At 37.0% G+C, this 20,843-nt stretch overlaps 1 protein-coding gene across 3 annotated transcripts in view; it reads right to left on the reverse strand.

The window, feature by feature from the left end:
* Window positions 1-455: 455 nt before the first annotated feature.
* STIL (STIL centriolar assembly protein) overlaps window positions 456-20,843 on the reverse strand; it is a 47,093-nt gene continuing 26,705 nt past the window's right edge. The window contains exons 12-17 of one of the 3 annotated variants that reach the window (XM_053921415.1): window positions 18,980-19,945; window positions 14,421-14,586; window positions 10,206-10,437; window positions 6,949-7,159; window positions 4,945-5,195; window positions 456-2,030 (exon numbers count right to left, since the gene is read on the reverse strand). In XM_053921415.1, coding sequence (XP_053777390.1) covers window positions 1,244-2,030; window positions 4,945-5,195; window positions 6,949-7,159; window positions 10,206-10,437; window positions 14,421-14,586; window positions 18,980-19,945 — 2,613 coding nt within the window. In that variant the 3' untranslated portion in view covers window positions 456-1,243. Of the gene's footprint in view, window positions 2,031-4,944; window positions 5,196-6,948; window positions 7,163-10,205; window positions 10,438-14,420; window positions 14,587-18,979; window positions 19,946-20,843 lie in introns of all 3 variants that reach the window. The other 2 variants (XM_024571150.3, XM_053921416.1) reach the window with 2 other exon arrangements.

Raw genomic sequence — 20,843 nt, forward strand, 5'->3', positions numbered from 1 at the left:
AGATCTCAAGGATATTATGCTGAGTAAAAACCAATTTCAAAAAGTTACATACTATGATTCCATTTATATTAACATTCTCAAAATGACCAAATTCTAGTGATGGATAACAGACCATTGGTTGTTAGGGATTAGGGTTGGAAGGAGGGTAGAACTAGAATTTTTGAGGGGTGATGGAAGAGTTCTTTTTGTATGCTGATTGTGGTGCCGATTATGTAACCTATGATAGTGATATAATTTTGAAATTTCATATAATTTCATATACACCAAAAGGTAAGTCAATGTGTATGTATAGAAACTTGTGAAACCTGGAAGTTCTATAGTTATTAGTACTATATCCAATGTCAATTTCTTGATTTTTGATAATTTCTCATTGTTATGTAAGATATTAATCATCATCGGGGGTCACTGGGTGAAGGGTACTCCTGAACTCTGTACTATTTTTGTAACTTTCTGGTGTCTAAATTTCTTTAAGTGGAGAAGGATATGCTATAGCAGAGGACAAAGGAAAACAGTCAATCTAGACATTTTTAATTAAATTTAATACATATTTTAGTTCTATTAAAAATTAAAACATTTGAAAAACTCACAAAGTTTATAAAACACACTCATACCCAATAATTTTCTTATTCTGTGATAGTTAGCGCTGTATGTTGAACATGGTACATTACCTCAACCCACTATATTGCTAAAGTTTTATTTCCACAGAATTTAACAAATAGACATCTTAATTTAAGAGGATATATACACTCCTTATAAGAAAAGATCTTAAATTAGTTTTTAAAAACAAAACTTTCCTCTTAAATTCAGTAAGGGCTGATTTAGCTCATTGAGGCAGGGTCATGATAACTTTGTCCTTTTGGGCGATTCTGGGCAGATGCAGAGCTGCAGCGTGCTAGGAAAACAAACTTACTTCTCCAAATGCACGGTAGAAAAGAACAGTGCAGATTCAGCGTTAGAGTGTCTGTTTACCTAAGTTTGCTGAAATAACTGATCTCAGGGCTTATTTATTTAAAAAAGGTTTCAGAGACACTGAAAAGCTCTATAACAGAGAGAACTCACCCTCCCACCAGCCAGTCAACTCACAATCAGGTCACTGGTTCAGGTCTCTGCAGTCAGCTGTTGCCAAAACCAGGGTGACCCTTAGAGTAATTAGGAATCCCCAAACTACCAACAGGCTCTGGCTTCTTTAAGTATTTTCAGAAGACATCCTCTCCTCATACCAGGAGGGAAGGGCGTGAAAGATTTAAAATAATTTTGGCAACTGTCTGAGACGCTTTACATCTAAGAAGGTGCCTACGGAATTCATGCTATTCATTTGCTTTAAAGTTTCAGAAGGTTTCAGACTTTCAGGAAAAACTGGAGTGCCCCTTTCATTTTCTTTTTCAGGATGGTGGGTAAACTCTGCTTTTCCGGTTCGGAGGTTGACTACAGGACTCGATTTAAGGTTCTTTAACAAGAAAGCTGGGTTTTCATTCAACCGCTGTGCTGCTTTTGGCGGAACTTCATTTGTAATATTCCTCAGTACTGGCATATCTGTGTGGGTGCCCAAGGATTCACAGTTGTTACAATTAATTCCTTCACAGGCATTCCTAGAAGGCTCCTTCTGACAACCAAGTTGTTCAGGTTTGGATGTAAGGTTTTGATTCAATAAATGTTCACTCTTGCTATCTGTGTTCTTCAGAGGCTCCTCTTCATCTTCACTATTGTCACTGCTTTGTATGAGTCCATACCTCTTCATATATTTTTTGGTTGCAAGCGACATGTTGCTTGGTGAAATTAAGCTGAGCCCCACTGTGCTCCTGTCTGTATTAATATGTAGAAGGCTAAAAGATGAGTCACAGTTGTTCTGGTTTGACCGAGTGAGAGACAGCTGTGACAGCTGATTTTCATTGAGGTATTTCAGAGCTATAGCATTTGCCTCCATGCTCAGATCCACGCCGTTCGGGCTTAAGCCACTCACGCCAACATTAGCGAATGACACGTAGTTCAGTCCGGAGATCACCGCCTCAGGGCTGATGCACGCCAGCACGCTGAAAGACACAACCGAGTGGGCCGTCACGTACCTTATTTGGAGGGCCGAGTAGCATTACTCTAAAGGGGTTCCAGGCTATGACGTAACTAAAGGGCTTCAGCTCTAAGCCTCATGGTGCTCTTTATCTGAGAGCTCAGACTTCTATGTCTTGATGATCCAGATACATTCAAGGGGTAAAACTGATAACCTAGAAGGTAACCCACGACTTACAGACTGAAAGTGGAACAGAAATTAATTTTCCTAACCTTAAACATCAGTCATGGTTTTTAGACAAAATACAGGCCCCTGAATGTAAAAGTTATTGGTAAGGCAAATATTTGTAAAGTAAAACAAAAATTTTAAAAAAAAAACACATTTGATAATATCATAAGCTCTGGTGAGTAACTCAGAATATTACCTTGTTCACAGTTGAAGAGATTCTATTTGTAATGAATAAAAACCATCAACCAGTCTCGGAGCAGAGCACGTGACGGATATGGACTACTGCGTGCTCTAGTCCATATCCATATACCTGGTGTATGGACTACTGCGTGTGTGTACACCCTGATTTCCTTTTATTGGATACAACCTTCAACTCGCTTTGGCTGGTATTACCTCATTAATGTTAACAAATTCACTTGTCTTTCCCTTCATATCATATGTGCAATAAGAGCTGCTAGTTTTGATGGATGCCATATTATATGCCAGGCACTCTGCCATGCATTCGTTATCTTATTTAATCCTCACATTCCCCTTCCCCTACTTTTCTGTCTCCTCCTTGGCATTTACGGCTATCTGTATCTACTTAACTCCCATTTCTCGTTGATTGTCTAGCTCCCTTGTGAAAGCCCATGAATTTTTGTCTATTTCTGTCCCCCACTGCAGTATCCTTGGTGCCTGGGAGCAGGCACTGAATTAATACTTACTGAATGAAAGAAGCAAGTACTATTATTATCTTTATTTTACAGTTGAGAGAACTGAGGAATAGAGATTTTTAAATAATTTTCTTAAGTTGAACAGTAGTAATTGGCAAACTGAGGTCAGGTCTGCCTTACTCTCTGGGACTTATCCAGCAACTTGTATTTTGCTATCGGTTTTTTTGTTCCCTAAAAATAAGAGTCATTTGTATACTATTTGTTATGGTAAACAGTATATGCTAGTCAAAGAATAAGCTACGACTTTCCCTATCATTCAGTGAAGAAATTCAGCTGTTTTACATGTGCTAGCCACTATGCATCCTTACCCCTACAAAGCCCACATAACTATCGGGTAGTTTCACTCTCATCATTAATATTCCCGGAGACCAGCGATGCCACCACCCAGCAACGGGACAGCGTGCTCCGTAATGATGGTTTGTACAAGGACTTCTTCCTTAACCTTCTTGCTACTTAATGCTCTGGAGACTGTGGGAATAAGTTGAAAGAGATACTATCAATTTATCCAGATGTTATTCTTTTATGCTATAGTATAGTGATAACATACTCTGAATATACAGTCCTTTTCTACTTTCTTTGTTTATTTCCTAAAATTATAAGCAGTTTGCACTAAATCAGAAAATGTGTGCACACTAAAAATATATCTACATATTTGTAAATATATTTATAATATTAATGTAAATAATTTGAAAAAGCAAATAGAAACTTCTAATCCAAGAAGTTCGTTATACACTAAAGTGTGTTACTTTCAATGTTTCATACTAGAGACATTAAAATAGTGTGGCCACTGTGAAGAAATATATTACTCCCCAGAGGCAGCCACACCAAAACAGAAGGGCCCCCTGCAGACAGCAAGCTGATCTGTGCATTCCAACAAGTGTACAGCCTCTACCTCACCAATGCTAACTGCCTCACGCTCCTACCCCGTGGGGGGAGTAGAAAGTGGCACAACTACTCTGGTGGGGAATGGCAACATCTGCCAAAACCTCACACGCACACCTCCTTTGAGCCTGCCTATCTGCAGGCATTTATCCTGCAAAGATACTTGTACAAGGACCTGTAGAACGGTGTTCACTCAGCATTGTTTGAGATAAGAAATAAGAGATTCAGACTAAAAGGCCATTAACAGAGGACTAGGGTTCACTATATTATAGTACATGGGTCCCACAGAATATTATGCAGCTGTTTAAATGCATGAGAAAGAACTGCATGCGACTATAAGGAAAAGTAAGCTATAAATGTTAAGGAAAAAAACAACCACCAAATCATCAACCACAATCACCAACTCATCAGACATGTATGTACTTGAACATTTCTAGAAAAATATAAAACAAGAGGAGTAACCTTGGAGGAATCAGACTGAAACGTTTGGAGAGTGGGGGCTTTTGTATTTTATCTGATATTTGTGTATTATTTGATATATTTTTTTAAATCATGAGACTATTACTTTTGTAACTAGAATACAGCAACAAAAATAATTAACAGAAAACACGCTAACCTTAACAATATAATTTCCAGATTCTTATCCTTTTTTAAAACAGGTAGGTGCTAAGGTCATCTGTGACGCAGAGGAGTCTGAACAGAAGAACGTGGCCAGCTGGAGCATTTCTGAGCAGTAGGTAGTGTTCACGTAACTACTAGGGGGCCCAACTTCATAATATCCAGAAGCTGGCACAGACACCATCACCTCCAGCAAGACTTTCCAGGCCCCAGAAATGAATCAAAGCTCATTTCTCTTTCCCCAAGACTCCCAGAGCATTTCACTGGCACTTTACCCAGGAGACATCCCACAATATCTCTGTAATTACTTATATAACCCTCTCTCCTGCTTAAATGGAGAATCTAAAGGGTACAGATGATTTCTTATTCATCACACATATTGCAGGCCCTGAATAAATGATAAATCAACTGAACTGAGTGGCAAGTGTATGCCCTTTCTCATGAAATTGCTGCATACATTTAAAATTTATTCATCCTTTAAATAAATTTTAAAATTACCTGGCATGATCCACTTTATGTGTATTTTTCTTCATTTTAGTGGGAGAATCAATTTTTACTCCAAGGCTTCTTAGTTGCTTAAGGGTTGCATTAAGAACACAATCTTTGTCCACCAGTCCTGAATCATGTTTTTTTTTCTTTGCATGGTAAACATTTTGGGTTCTGGTACACTCATGGCTGACAATTACTGCATTGGTAGATGGTTGCTCAGTCTCTTTGGAAGAGTTATTTAATAGGTGGTTCACTTGACCCTGATGAAAAGAAAAAGGATATATTTTAAAAATCACCATTAACAATCTTAGGAAACAAAAATGTAAATGATAGCGTAAGTAAGGCCAGGGAACAGTAAATTAATATCTTCCCAAATTCTACAAAGTATCAAGTACATTTGTAGGTACAGCCACACCTCGGGACTCATCAGCTTTGGAACTCTGTCAAATCCTGTACTAGATGCATTTGGACCTGAAAAAAAAGTTTCAGCACTCGGAGCTTGCTCAGGACTCGCTGCACGTGTATGAGACATGACGCCACCCCGCAAGAGAAAATGCTTTATCATTCGTCGCTTGAAAAACTCGTTAGGGACTTGTCGGTCTTGGCACTCATCACGAGTTCTGGAGTGAATTGACGAAGAGTCTCGAGGCACCACTGTATTGTGGGGTTTTTATAAAAGCAGTCCATCCCAATAAATGCTTTGAGCAGATCCTAGAGGAAGCTGAGAATGTCTGTTCATGGGTGGGGGGCTCACAATGTGATGCACAGACCATGTATCATAGAAATGTGCACTGAAACCTGTGTGATCCTATTAACCAATGTCATCCCAATAATCTAATTAAAACATAAAAATGACTCAGAGGGAGGGAAATAATAAAAAACTTCCATTTTGCCTTTCACCAGCATATGTCAAAACTAAATTCTCAAGATTTATGAATAAAGTTTCCATCCTGATTTAAAAAAAAAATGTGTATCTGTTCAGAATTTGTTCATTTCAAAACCAACAGACATAAAATTGTTTGAGTGGTATTTCAAGTGTTTTCAGTATTTATAGAAAATTCTTTATAAACAAAAGTTTTAAACCATGCTTTCATCTGAAAAATAGTAATGTTTCAGTTATGCATGTCATAGGTCTTTGTTACTTTCAGAAGCTGACTCCTTTCTTCTCTCACTTTGAGTGAGAGTGAATACTACCTCCATCCTCCTGGCATTAAAGCACATTTCACTCCGGGGGCACACAGTTCCTCGCACCAGTCTAGGACCTAGCAGGCGAATAACAAATGTGTGTTCATTGAGGAATATAAGGGCTCCGTGAAGTAAGCTTAATTAGCCCTCAATTTTAAATGGAGAAATCGAATGTTCCAAAGCCTACAATCTGGATGGAAGTGATAGCTGGGGTTATGTGACCTTCATGTCCCGGTTTACATGTCTTAGCTTTCCTTCAACCAGAATTATATCTTTTTAGTCTGTGTTGCCTTTGCTTACAGCACTTCTCCACCAGCCCCAACTGTTTGTTACTGGTATCCGTGTGTTATTTCCCCATGGTTCTCAAGAGCAGAGATGGTCATATTCACATGTTACATTATCTACTTTACTTAGTTCAGTTTCTTAGGCTAGGCTAAGTATTCAATTAAAATGCTGCTTACCTAAATTGAAATCACTAAACATTATCATAAATAGTCTACTTCTTTCCAACATTCAAACTTCCTGCAAACTCTTGCTTGTTTTTTATGGTGCTAATTTCAGTTTGGATTTGGCCTAATATCAATTATTTGTATTTTTAAAATAAAGCTTCTCCCCCCTCCCCAGCTATTTAAGTACCTGATAACTGGCATGCTTACAGTTAATTATTAGATTTAGGTTATCACACTTTATGAAAAGCTAAAAAATAAATGATATATTACTAATTTGCAGAAAATCTTCTTATATCAAGGTCCCAATCAATTTAAAGATAGGAAAAGCTTAGGCTAAATCACCATCACACAGAAGATGAAATGCTTTACATTTTCTTACCAATAAATCCTGGTATATTTTCTGGTTATCTGACGTTTGATGAGACGAAGGTTGCATTACTTGCTCAATTTTTGGTTCCCCAGAAGTTACAGAGTTGTTACTAGCACCCTCTGTTGGTCTACTCTGTAAGCACATGTTTACGCTTTCTGCCAGCAGGGAATTTGGAAAGAACACAGGCACCTCAGGTTCTTTTCTCACCACTGGAGAAGAGCTGCTTGAAAGGATATATATATATAATGTAAGTGTTAGTTATCAAAGTATCCTTAAGATATATTTGAAGTGCAGTAACTCTAGAAGAAAGAGGTAAGGCTCAAGCAAGCATTCTGGTTTGTAACTTTAGCTCTTAGTGATGAGCATCTCATCTTATAGGCTGCATATAAGCCGGATCATGATACCTTTTTGAGTTACGTTATTTATAATATACTTAGATAACTTTCTTGAAAAGTTGGAAAACAACCTGTTGATTTCTCCTGAACTTGATGCCATAAAATTTTTTAGAGTTTAAAGATAGGAAAGACTTAACTAGTAATTTTTAGATACTCTAAAATTTAAAAATATATTATTTATTTACTTCAAGTTTTTTCAGATTTTATTTATTTTTAGAGAGAGGGGAAAGGAGGAAGAAAGAGATGGAGAGAAACATTGATCATGTGCCCTGACCAAGACTCGAATCAGCAACCTTTCGGTCTGCAGGCTGGCATTCAATCCAGTGAGCCACACCAGTCAGTGCTCACTTCAAGTTATAAACCTGTCAAATAAGAGTACCTAAGTTGTCATTTATAATCACACGACATACTTGGTTGTATTTTTATTCTTTATGCTTATATGTAATTTTCAAATTTCATACAATGAGTATTTATTATTTCCAAATTTAGGATATAAATACATATTTTAAAAGTAACCTTGGAAAGCAATATTTAAAAATATTACTTGTAAGAACAGTAATCTGTGGCTATTGTAGAGAACAGAGAAAAGTAGTAATAAACATTAACTAGCAGAAAGGGCCAGGCATTGTTTCAAGTACACCATCTTATACAATCCTTCCCCAAAAGACCTATGAGATAAATACTACATTTTATCCCTATTTGACAGATGAGGATATTGAGGCACAGAGGTTAGTTGGGTAACTGCTCAAAGTTATACCAGGTATAAAGAAAATAAAAGTCAAGGGTAACGGAATACCTAGAGATAACAGCTGTTAACACTTCAGAGGATTGCCATCTATGCTTTTTTCCTACTGATGACTTTTCTCTGAAGAACTGTACCATATTACAGCTTTAGAAGTTGCTTTTAAAAACCTAATACCATGTCATGAGTATCTTCCCACTTCATTAAATATTCTTAAAAAGCAAGTTTTAATCTTTATATAGTATTTCATTTTATAGATATGGTATGATTTTTCTAACCATACCTCCTTTAAAACTCAGCTTATTTTCATTTTTTTCCCATATTGTTTAGTTTTTTAAAAAGATTTTATTTATTTTAGAGAGAGGGGAAGGGAGGAAGAAGGGGAGAGAAATATCAATGTGTGGTTGCCTCTCATGCACCCCCACTGGACCTACCCTGGCCGGCAACCCAGGCATGTGCCTGACTGGGAATTGAACCAGTGACCCTTTGGTTCACAGGCCAGCACTCAATCCACTGAGCCACACCAGCCAGAGACATAGTGTCTAATTTTAACTTGATATGAAGTGTCAAGCACTCATTTGGTACATGAAAATCTCAAGAAATTATTAGCTAAAACGAATCTTTGTAAAATGCCAGTCAAGATATAATTCTAAGAAAAAAAACTCAATAAATCTGACAATCTAAAGTAAAAAATCATTACATGGTAAAAAAAACATCAAACAAGGTCAAAATACAACTGACAAACTGGAAGAAAATATTCACAATATTTACCACAATCAATGAACACCTCTGATACATGAAGAACACTTAAAGCTTGAGGGGTAATGGACATAAAACTAATAGAAAAATGGTATAAGAAAGACAAACACATAATTAACAAATATTTTAATGATCCAACTCACTTATAAGTTTAAAAATGAAAATTAAAACAATACCAAGATGTCAGTTATCACTTAAGAGACTGGTGAGCACTGTTTCTGGCATGGCTTTGGGGAAACAGATAATGCTACATACCGCTGGTGGGGATACAAACTCGAACAACCCTTTGCAGGGAAATTTGGCAACATGTAACGAAACTACATATGCAATTAACTTTGGATGCAGGAATTCCACTTCTACGATGATTCAAAACTGCACATGAACAAAGTAATTCACAGTAGCATTGTTTGTTGTTGAAAAACATTGGAAACAGTCTAAATGCTCATAAATAGGAGAATGTTTTATTAAACTATGGCACATCCAAACAATGGAATATTATACAGCTATTAAAATGAAGATGATCTCTAGGAACCAGTTTGGAGCGATTTGCAGTCTATACTGCCAAAGGAAAAGAGAAAAGTTTAGGAGCGTGCTTATGGCACACTACTTTCCTATACCCTGTTTAAGAAAGAAATAACATAAAATACAGATATATCTGCTCATCTGTACGAAAGAAATACAGGAAGGATAATCTAGTACCTAAAGAGATTGGGTAGAAGAAGAGGTGGTAAAAGGAGAATTTGGGAACAAGGTAGCGGGAAGGAGAAGGAAACAATCCTTTGAGTGTATACCTTTTTATATAGTTTGGTCTGTTAGAATCAGAGTGACGTTTCCCACACTGGAAAAAACAAACAAAATCAACTAGAACATGGAGGGACCCCCAAATGGAATACAAACAGTAACACCTTAGTGACACTGCAAACAAACAGCATAACCATATAAGGGAAAGGGGAAGAAAAAACTAACCTAAATGACAGTGAAAAAAGGTATTTTCATTCGATATTGTAAGGCTAAAGATAAAAATTATAAACAAATATACTCTAGTAAAGTTGTTTCAAAATTCTTAGTCATTCGGAAGCTACTTCATGTACACACTGAAGTAGGACTGACCCACTAAGTACAGTGCACAAAACGAGACCCAGGTTTCTCAACTGGGGAAAGAAGCTCTAAATAAAGAAGGGGGTGTAGGATTGGAATCAGACAATTGGCATGAAGTCAGGGATTTTCGAGTACAGACAGACACATGGAAATAAATGCAGATGTAGATGTATTCGTGGGTTAGTGTGCGCATTGAGTTAGATCACCAAGAGAACCATAGAATTTAAAAGAGAAAAGGAAGTCGGATGAATATTGAACCATGGAGACCTTACTTGGATACAGAAAGTGGCTGGTTAAGTTCTTCTTCCACAGCAATGTTGCTCTCTTCAAAACTGGGAATATCAACTGCTTTTAATGAAGATGCACTGCCTGGAGGACTTGTGACTTCATTATTAATATCAACAGAAAAATTCATGTCCTCACTGGAAATCTTGGTATCATCTTGCTTCAGCTGAGAGTCAGGTTCTTGAGGATCAGCTGCTGCATTCCAGAACAAGCTGGCACCTGGAGACCAAATGTTTTAACAGACACTGAAACACACATTCCGCTATAAAAATGACAAACCTTTGTGAAGTAAGACTAGCTATATTATTTTAACACAATTACCTAGAACTCTTCTCAGATTATATTTCCTTAGAAATGCCATGAAGAGTTAAGTGGCGGGTGAAAAGATAGAAAACCGGGGTACAAAGCAAACGGGGATATTCTGGGCCCTGATTCTTCAAGAGATGTGATGCTCAAATGATGTGTTTTATGCATGAAAATTTTGAATACAGTTTGGTGTGCTGTGTTGAAAACCACTGTTCTGAAAAACAGGACAAAATATAAAATACGAATCCCTGATTTTGATACTCTAATGAAACATTTATAAGGCCATTTTAGGGATGTATCAGATACAGGCAATATCAGGCACATATTTAAAAATCGAATGTTTCCCAAACTTTATGGATCAATTGCACAATTATTTGCAGAACTATTTGCATGTATTATTTCCCTGCTTGCTATTTTTGTCAACTCACTTTATTTTTACCTAGCGTCATCATTTCCAAGAAATCATAGATTCGAAGTGTTATATTTTTCCAATATTCCTAAGAATAAATACACCCACAAAGCATAAAATATTCATCTGTATAATACTCCAAGTCATCTTCTGAACCTCAGTGCTATGCATTCTACAATTTGGGAAATACTGCTTTATAAAATGATTTTTAGAAATAATTAAAACCAAAAAGTAAACCCAAGTCAAAATGCATTCTACTTTGAGAGCCAACTTGGATAATTTTATGAAAATAAATTAATAAAAGCATGATTTAATCTTGTATTAAACATTACAATCTTTTTTCTTTATTTTTATTGTAGACACCGTTGGAGACATCCCCATTTCCCCACACTTTGCCAGCTTCCACCCGTGCCCACCCCCCCTTCCCTCTGGCCATCACCACACTGTTGCCTGGGTCTGTGGGTCATGTGTATGTGTTCTTTGGCTAATCCCTTCACCTTCTTCATCCAGCCCTGCTATCCCCACTGACTGCTGTCAGTCTGTTCCACGTGCCCATGATTCTGTTTCTATTTTGCCCATCAGTTTATTTTGTTCATTAGATTTCACATATAAGTGAGACCATACTGAATTCGTCTTTCTCTGACTGGCTTATTTCACTTAGCATAATAATCTCTAAGTGCTACTTCTCCTGAATACATATCACTAGATATACTTTTGGGAATTAAGTATTATTATAGAATAAATGTGCTTCTAAGAGCCATTTAATTCAAATGATTAATAATTCATTTTTCTGCATATAAGTAACAACTCTGAATATGAATCCATGAAGTTTCAAAATATTTGAATTCTATATATCATGCTTGAAAACTTATTTCAGATAACTTTGGGATATCAGTTCCAGCATGTGAATAACTTCACTCAGTTATCACTTACTCAGCACATATCGTTTTAGGCATCATGTTAGGTAATGAAGATGCAACAGTGTATAAGGCAGTGTTCCAGACCCCAACAGCTTACAGTCTAGTGACATATACAGATGATGAGCAACTATAATACACTTTATGTACAGAATTTTTACAAGACAGCCTAGGAGGAAACTGAACTTTTGGTACGTTTATTTAGCTCACAATACCCGTAACTCCTTCCCCACCATCCCTCTACAACACACGTGCGCGCGCACAAACACACACATACACTTTCCCTGGGAACCATCACCCCTGCAATTAACAAAGATGGGACTCCAGAAGCTGTGTCCTCATTATGTGATTCCTAGCCCCCTTACCGTTGAAGCAGGGAATAAAACCTAACCCAAACTTGGCCTTTCAGTTTCTCTGCAATTTGGCACTGGGACTGATGGACAGTAACCTGGTTTGTGCATACGGCTAAAACTGTGCACACATAAACTTTGGGACTCTGAGTGAGCTATATTTTAAAATGTAAGGCAGTGAAGACTGCAGATGAATAAAACAGCCATGGAGAAGAATGGGATGGTCCTAATGGTATTCCAGTTTCTAGTTCTGATTTTTCCTGAAGTCCAGCCCCATTCTTGGCCTTGGCTTTCATGAAACATCCCTATATTCTTCCAGTAAATTTCCTGTCCTTGCTTAAATTACTTCAAAGTGGTTTATGTTGTAGACAAAGAATCTTAACTGAGTAATTAATACCTGAATGTGATTTATAAGTGTGCATGAAGTTCTTTTACCCCCACTCCTTCCTCCCCTCTATGTGGATAGTTTAGAAAAGAACATAAAATTTGTCTTCAATCCATTCCCACTCTTTTGACATTTGAGCTCACTATCTTCATTTGCAAGAGTAGCTTAGTCTCAGCAGGTCAGACTGTACTCATCCTCTCTCCTTGACTTCCCTAACTCGCCTCCTTCCCTTCAATACTACCATCTTTCCCTCTATCATCAAGGCTTAAAATCTTGGGATAACTTTTATATTAATTTTGGAATAATTCTAGATTTATAGAGAAGCTAATACGGAGTTTATACTCCTCTTCCAGGTTCCCTTGATATTAACATCTTATACTACCACGATATATTTTTCAAAATCAAGAAACCAACATTGTGCCCTGGTTGGTGTGGCTCAGTGGACTGAGTGCCAACAACAACAAATAAAATAAAATTATAGAACACCAAAATTAATAGCAATTTTAAGGAATTCCTCTCATTGGTAATACATTTTTCTTCTTTCAATTGCCTCATTTTCTGCGTAGTGTATCTTCAAGTTAAAACTTATATGTCATTCAGTAAAGCTGATTCATTCAATTAAAAACTGAGCCAAGCCTTTAACATGTCATTAGAAAGGAATGTAATTTAGCTCCATGCATTAGTTTTCTTGTTACCCGTCCAAATCTCATATTTCATAAGTATTTGATAACTGTGTAGCGGACTTAAAAAAAAAAATCAGCCCTGGATGGTGTGGCTCAGTGGATTGAGCGCTTGCCTAGAAACCAAAGGGTCACCAGTTCGATTCCTAGTCAGGGTACATGCCTGGGTTGAGGGCCAGGTCCCCAGTGGGGGTCTTGCAAGAGACAACCACATATCGATGCTTCCCTCTCTTTCTCCCTCTCTTCTCTTCTATCTAAAAATAAATAAATAAAATCCTTAAAATAAAGAGAAACCAACAGTGGTACATTCCTATTAATTAAAACTGTAGACTTTATTTGGATTTCAGCAATTTTCCCACTGGTGTTCTTTTTCTGTTCCAGGATCCAAGATATCACATTGCATTTAGCTGGAGTAACTTTTAAATCCTTCTTCTTCCTCAACTGCTATATCCAATTAGTTATCAAATCTTATCAGCATTTTAGGTGACTCTTCCTCTTCATTCTTATCTCTACTACCTTGTGTACTACACCTCTTGCTAGACCCCGGGAGGACACAAAGTTGTTCTTGAAGATTTCATGGTCTGGTGATGGATGAGTAAACATGTAAATAAATGTCATTTACATTGCTGATTTTTTTTTTGAGGCCTTTAATGTTGCTTACCTAACAAAGTAGATGGTCCTTTGCTAAGGATGTAAAAAAGGCTCTGCATAACACTGTAATGCAGAGTACTGAACAACTCAGAAGCCTGTCTTCTCTGAGCCCACACTATCTTCTCTGCCCAATCTGTTCTGCCATCTCTGGATTCCACCTACTAAAATCCTACATACCCTTCAAGGCCCAGTGTCAGTAACAGTGTGTAGATGAAACCTCCCTGGATTCCTCAAACCACAGATGATTTATCTTATTAGAATTAGGTCCAGCCTGGGAAAGTAGCAAAAACAATGTATTGTTATGTAGTTTCATACCTGTTTTCAGGTATAGTTTTATTTCATGAGGAGGAAAATTACAGAAAGACTTTAAATAGTTATACTCTTACTACCTTGGTTTTGGTTCTGTTTGTGTCATGCACCAATTTCAATGTAAAAACATTTTAAAGTGGACATGAAAAGCATTTTTAAAAATTCCTTACAAATTAAAAAAAGAAAAGAAATTACCTGTGCTTACAGCAATGCTTACACTTTTTCTCATGTGTAAACCCGGGGACGACTGTGCTTCCATGGAAACCAGCCCTGTTTGTGCTGCATCCTGCCCCATGTCTTCCACAGTGGTCGTCTTAGAGGAGCAGGGCTGAAGAGACTGTGCTTCCAATAAACGCTCAATCTACATCAATTAAAAACATTAAACTGACAGTGAATTAATCACAAAAATGGCAGCTGAGTTTAAATATGAATTATAGTTCTCCAGTTATAAATAACTAAACTTTATATTTTCTCACACTTCAACCAGATAATATCATAAAACGTATTCAATGTAGAAAATCTTTGTCATTCATTATTAAGAAACTGGGCTATGTGTACTGTAAATTTAAAAGTGAAAACATACAAGGATTTAGATTAGCATTCATAAATTGACACTCATGTTGAAAAGCCTGAATGTTAACAATTTAATCCTACATTTTATTCCTATTTCACTTAAAAAAATCAAAAGTATGGTAGGAGGTATATCCCGACTCCATGTACCAAATATTAGACATTTTTACTCAAGGTGCTTCTTATAAGGCTCGTCAGAACTGCCCATGTTTGACCATGGTCAAACTGGAAATATTAACAATTGCTAACAGTTACTGAGTGCTTCCTATATATGACACTATACTAAGAGTTTTATGTATAATTTTACAACCCCATGAAGAACATACTATATATATTAGATACATTTTACAAAGAATAAAACTTCAGGTATTAAAAATTAGGTCACTTGCCCAGGTCACATAACTAACAAGTAGCAAAGCTGAGGCTCAAACATCAAAAATGTCCCCTTCTCCTTTTTAAATTGAGATATAATTCACAAACTATAGAATTCATCCTTTTACAGCATACACTTCTGTGGTTTTTAGTATGTTCACAAACTCTGCATTCATTAATCCCCAAAAACCTCCCAACCCATTAGCGGTTACTTTCCACTGCCCCTCTCACTGGCCCCTGGCAACCACTAATCTACTTTCTGTCTCTCTGGATTTGCCTATTCTGGGTATTTTATGTACACAGAACCATACCATATGTGGCTTTATGTACCGCTTTTTTCACTTAACACAATGTTTTTGAAGCTCACCCATGCTGCAGAATCTATCGATACCGTATTTCTTTTAATGACTGAATAATACCCCATTGTATGTATGTAACACATTGTGTTTACCCACTCATCAGTTGATGGACATTTGGAGTGTTTTCACTTTGGGATATTATAAATAATATTGCTATGAACACGTGTATACAAATTTTTATGCGAACATTTATCTTGGATATATACTTAAGACTGGAAAAGCCTCCCTTTTTAAACAATGTGACTTTTTACTTTCCTATAAATTACACTGTTGTGTTCATCTCATCTTGCTAATTTTAGATTAACTTCATTAACACAGAAAAATAAGTATTATTAAGGAATTGTTAAAATCAGTGCAAATTTGACTTGCATTAATAATACAGAATAGCATACATACTTAGTGGCTTGGAGCATGAGATGTCTTATCATAAAGACATAGGTTTAACCAGAGGTGGCAAACACAAGGCCCACGGGCCGAATCCGGCCCTCCACCTTGTTTCTACCCGGCAGCATTACATTTACACAGTCCTAAAATTACATTTGGCCCTTTGAAGGCAACCTCGAGGCTGATGTGGCCCCTGGTGAAAATGAGTTTGACATACCTGGTTTAAATCCTTCTCCGTTACCTTTTGGAAAAGTGATTTAACCACTATGAGCTTCAATATCACGTGAAACTAAAAGTAGTTGTAAGGATTAGGAGATAAATAAGATAGCTGTAATTTGCTTAGTAGTTACTATAGCCAGGTCCTACAATAAGTACTTACATATGTATAATACACATATCTACATATATATATATACCAATATATGTACAAAAATATCTAATTAAGGCCAAATGACGAGGAGCTAGCCATTAGAAATAGAACAATGTTTCAGGCAAAGAGAAGCACATTTAAGAACTAAAGTGGAAACACATTCATGTCTTTAAAGAAAAAGCACACTATTGCAGCTGAAGTGTAGTGAACATAAAAAAAGTGACAAGAGATGAGCTGGGATAGGGGAGACAGGTGCCAAATCTAAAGGGCTTCAAGGGCCAAGGTAAGGAGTTTGGGTTCTGTTCTAATTGTAATGGTCTACTATTAAGAGTTGTAAGCAGGAGGCCTGTGATCTGACTTGAGCTTTAAAAAGATGGCTGTGGTGCTCCCAAATGCAGGACACACAGGGGACAGACGGTACTGGAAACAACACGTATGGAGAAAAGAAGGCAGTCTGAATTAGGGTGGTAGCATGAAAGGTGGTAAAGAGAGGTTCAGGGAATATCTAGAAAGTAAAGCCTGGGTTCTTGACACCTGGGGTTTGGGCCTGAGCGACAGGATGGGAAGTGATGTCATTAACTGAGATAATGATAATGAAAAGATAGTAACAGTTAACATTTACTGAGCACTAACTATATGCCCAGCACTATTCTAAGCCCTTACCTAGTAATTAATTCAATCCTTAATAATCCATACACATATGTATATCTTCATTTTGTAGATGAGAAAACTGAAGCCAAAGGTAAGAGAACTTGACCAAGATCACATAATCTATGTTACCCAGAAACTGGATTAGAACCCAAAGAGTCTGGTGCCAGAGACCAGCCCTTTAACCATATATCAAAATAAGACTTGGAATATTAGGAGAAGAGCAAGTTTGGACATCTTTGGGCATTTGAAATATGTGTGCTCTTTAACTCCACAATTTTACTCCCAGGAATGTATACTACAGAGATACAGGTACATATGCAGGAAGATGCAAGGATAAGGATGTTCACTGCTGCGTTGTTTGTAATAGCAGAAACTTCCAACCGCTGAGATGATAGGAGACCAACTAGAAACTTCGTTATGCATCATCACAACAGAATTCTATGCAGAATAAGATAGTTCTCTATATACTATACAGAAAATACAGTAATGACATTTTTAAAAAATTTAAATATGATGTTACCTAAAAAGTCTTAAAAATTTACTACACGAGCAAAATACTACATGTATTTATCATAGAAGCATTTTCTACATCATATTTTATATTCTCTAAGTATAATTATTCACATAATCTAGATTAGAGCCAGTAGTTCATAATTTGCATTTTAAGTATATAAATCCCAAATAACTGTGATTTTTTAATCCTCCATAATTCCTAAAAATAAACAAACAAAAAAAAGGTGTAGCTCAGTGGACTGAGCACTGGCCTGGGAACCCGCAGGTCACCAGTTTGATTCCCCCACCAGGGCACATGCCTGGGTTGCAGGCTGAGAGTCCTTGGTTGGGGGTGTGTGAGACGCAGCCACACATTGATGTTTCCTTCCCTCTCCTTCTCATTTCCCCTCTGTCTAAAAATAAAATAAACAAAAATCTTAAAAAAAGAAAAGTTTTACCAAATGTTTATAATTTGTTAAAATCCAATTTACATTTAACAATTTCAAAGAATTTGCCTATTTCTAAAAAAGAGCAAAGCTAAATTTTTCTCAGTCATATCTAAAGCATTTTAAGCAGAATTTTAAAAATGTCATTATCTTTTTTTCTGTTTTTGCAAAACGTAAACACTGATTCCAAATTTACGAAACAAAGATTTAAAAAAAAAAATCACACACATATATGCCCATTACACATATATTTGCAGTTATAGGATCATGGAAAAAAATATGAAGAAGTATACTTTGGGTTGTTTCCATTTGTACTGGGGGGAAGAAAGGAAGGGAGGATTTGGGGTAGGTATGTGGAAGAAGGATGTCAGTAATGAAAGAAAAATATATAATACTTAAAGACTCAACAGTACAAGAGTATCATTAAAAGACTAAGAACTTTGCCATAAAGACCAGAGGAAAGAAAACTTTCAAAATGAAACGAGTGGAACAAATCTAGTATAGAAATACTGAAGAGGTGTTTCTCTTCTTTAGAAGAGAAGAGGTATTTACCTTCCGAACTCTTCTCTAAGGGTTAGCATACATGCCATAAGGGTTACAAGCTAGAGCTCTATCAGAACCCATTGTGCAGCCTTTATAAAGGGTGGGGCAAAAAGTAGGCTGTTAGTACACAAAACAGTTTGCTCTTGTATTATGATTTATTAATTATTGTATTAAACTGTAAACCTACTTTTGCCCTACCCTGTATTTAGTCGTCTATAATGGTTTACTAACTTATATAGGCTTTTCATTAGAAGCAAAAAATGAAAAGAAAAATACAATTAGGTTGTAAGTTAGGATATGCACAAAACAGAGAACAGAAGGCTTGTTTTCTAGTCCTGATTCTACTGCCAATTAGCAATGAGTCATTAGGTAAGTTATTTTCTCTCTCTAATCCTCATTTTACTTATCTGTGAAACAAGGACCAGAATTCAGTTTCCAAGACTCCTTCTAGTTTGACATTTTACAATTCTACTCCAAAAAATATAATTACTGAAGAGTTGCTAGTTATTTTTAAGAAGCCATTTTAATACCAGGAATTTAACAGAACTAAAAAAACTCCCAGCAAACCTGAGCTTGAAGTAGTCTCAGCTGTCTGTCTTGTTCTGTGAGGAACCTGTACGCATCCGGGGACAGTCCCATCATTCCGCGTTCTGACCCCGTGTTGGGTGTGTGCACGCACACTGCACAAGGCCGCGGGTTACAGGAGTCCACGTGTGAAGGCAGTCTTGCCGCAGGAGACGGTTCTACACTGCTGTGGGGAGAGCAACCGCCCATTCTTCCCTGGGGTCTCAAAGCTATAGGACTGCTTGAAGAATAGAATGCATTATGATACATAGCTGGGCATCCACTTGGGTGAAATAATGAATGTTTTTGAACAGCTTCAGACTGGAGGTCCTGAACAGATCCTACTGAATTCATTCCTTGCCAAGAATTTATTGGACTGCACTGAATATGGCCATGATGCTGACAACAACTGCAAATATTTGTGGAATAGTAAGATGGTGGGGGAGTAGGCATCTGAAATCCCATGGGTTTTCCTGAATTATGAGGTGAAAAAATAAAATTGTGTGGGTGGGACTGTGCAGCAAGAGAAGACTGCCGGGAATTAAACGTGGAAGATCTTACAGGATACTCTTCTTTGGGTACATTTCCAGAAGAAGCTGTTTGAAGATTCTCAGATGCATCAGGAGATGGCCCATTAAGAGAAGATGGTTTAACTCCGTTCTTCATATGGGGGTTCTCTTTCTTAAAGGTAGATGGCTGTCTTACTCTGCAGTTCCCCAAAGGAGCAGTGCCCTGGTGTAACTGATTTGGTAGCGCCTCCAAGGAAGGCTCTCCAGCTTCGGATGCTGGGCTGTGTTTCTCATCATGAAGCTGGGGTTGCAGCGGCTGCAAGTGTTCAGAGTGGTTAAGCAGTAAGGGAGGATGTTCATTATTCGCCATTTCCAAAGTATGAGGCAGAGGGTTTGATTCGATGCAATTGCTATCCAACACAAGTGAAAGTTCTGGAACTGATGGTTGGATCTTAGAGACCTGTAAATGGGAAAGAAATAAAAGAGGGACAAGTATTTTTTAGGAGAGAGATATATGCTTCACTTTCCTTGGACCAGTATCTCCCAAATTATATCCAGTCACTTATTTAAAAAGGTTTATTCCTTATCTAGACAGTTGATAAATATTTTCTGGGCATCTTCTATGAGCTAGATACTAGGAATACAATTATGAGCAAAATAAATAAGGCCCTTGCCCTCAAACAATGAAACTGAGCATCTCACAAGCTTATATAATGATGGAACTCCTTTTACTGGAACACTTTAATGTTGCTTAGATCAGAGAATACAATACGATAAACTGTTTTACAGTACATGTTTTCCTGCCCTCCCTGCAAAAAAAATTATCACAGGCAAAATGCTTCAACAGATTTAGTAGCAAATAACGTTTCTGAATCTTAAATAACAAAGAATCTTCCAATTAATATTTCAAAGTATTTTTTCCACTTAGTGGAATTATTTAGTTATTCTTTGTACTGATATGAACTAAATGAGCTGGAAGACAGCAGAAAAGAGAAAACAAAATACTCACTGTGGTGAATTTGGTTATAATTTGATATTAATCTTAAAAAAATCTTTCCCATTCCAGCCCTGGCCAGGTGGCTCAGTTGGTTGGAGCGTCATCCCGTACACTAAAAGGTTGTGGGTACGATTCCCTCCCAATCAGGACACATACCTAGGTTGTGGGTTTGATCCCCAGTCAGGGCATATACCGGAGGCAAACAATCCATGTTTGTCTCTTACATCAATGCTTTTCTCTCTCAAAAAAAAAAAAAATCAATAAACATATTCTCGGGTAAGGATTAAAAAATATCTTTCCTATTTCTTTTTCTTCTAATAAGCCATTAATCCAATTACGGCACAACAATTCTAAAATAACC

This window comes from Desmodus rotundus, chromosome 3, assembly GCF_022682495.2.
Source record: "Desmodus rotundus isolate HL8 chromosome 3, HLdesRot8A.1, whole genome shotgun sequence".
NCBI lineage: Eukaryota > Metazoa > Chordata > Mammalia > Chiroptera > Phyllostomidae > Desmodus > Desmodus rotundus.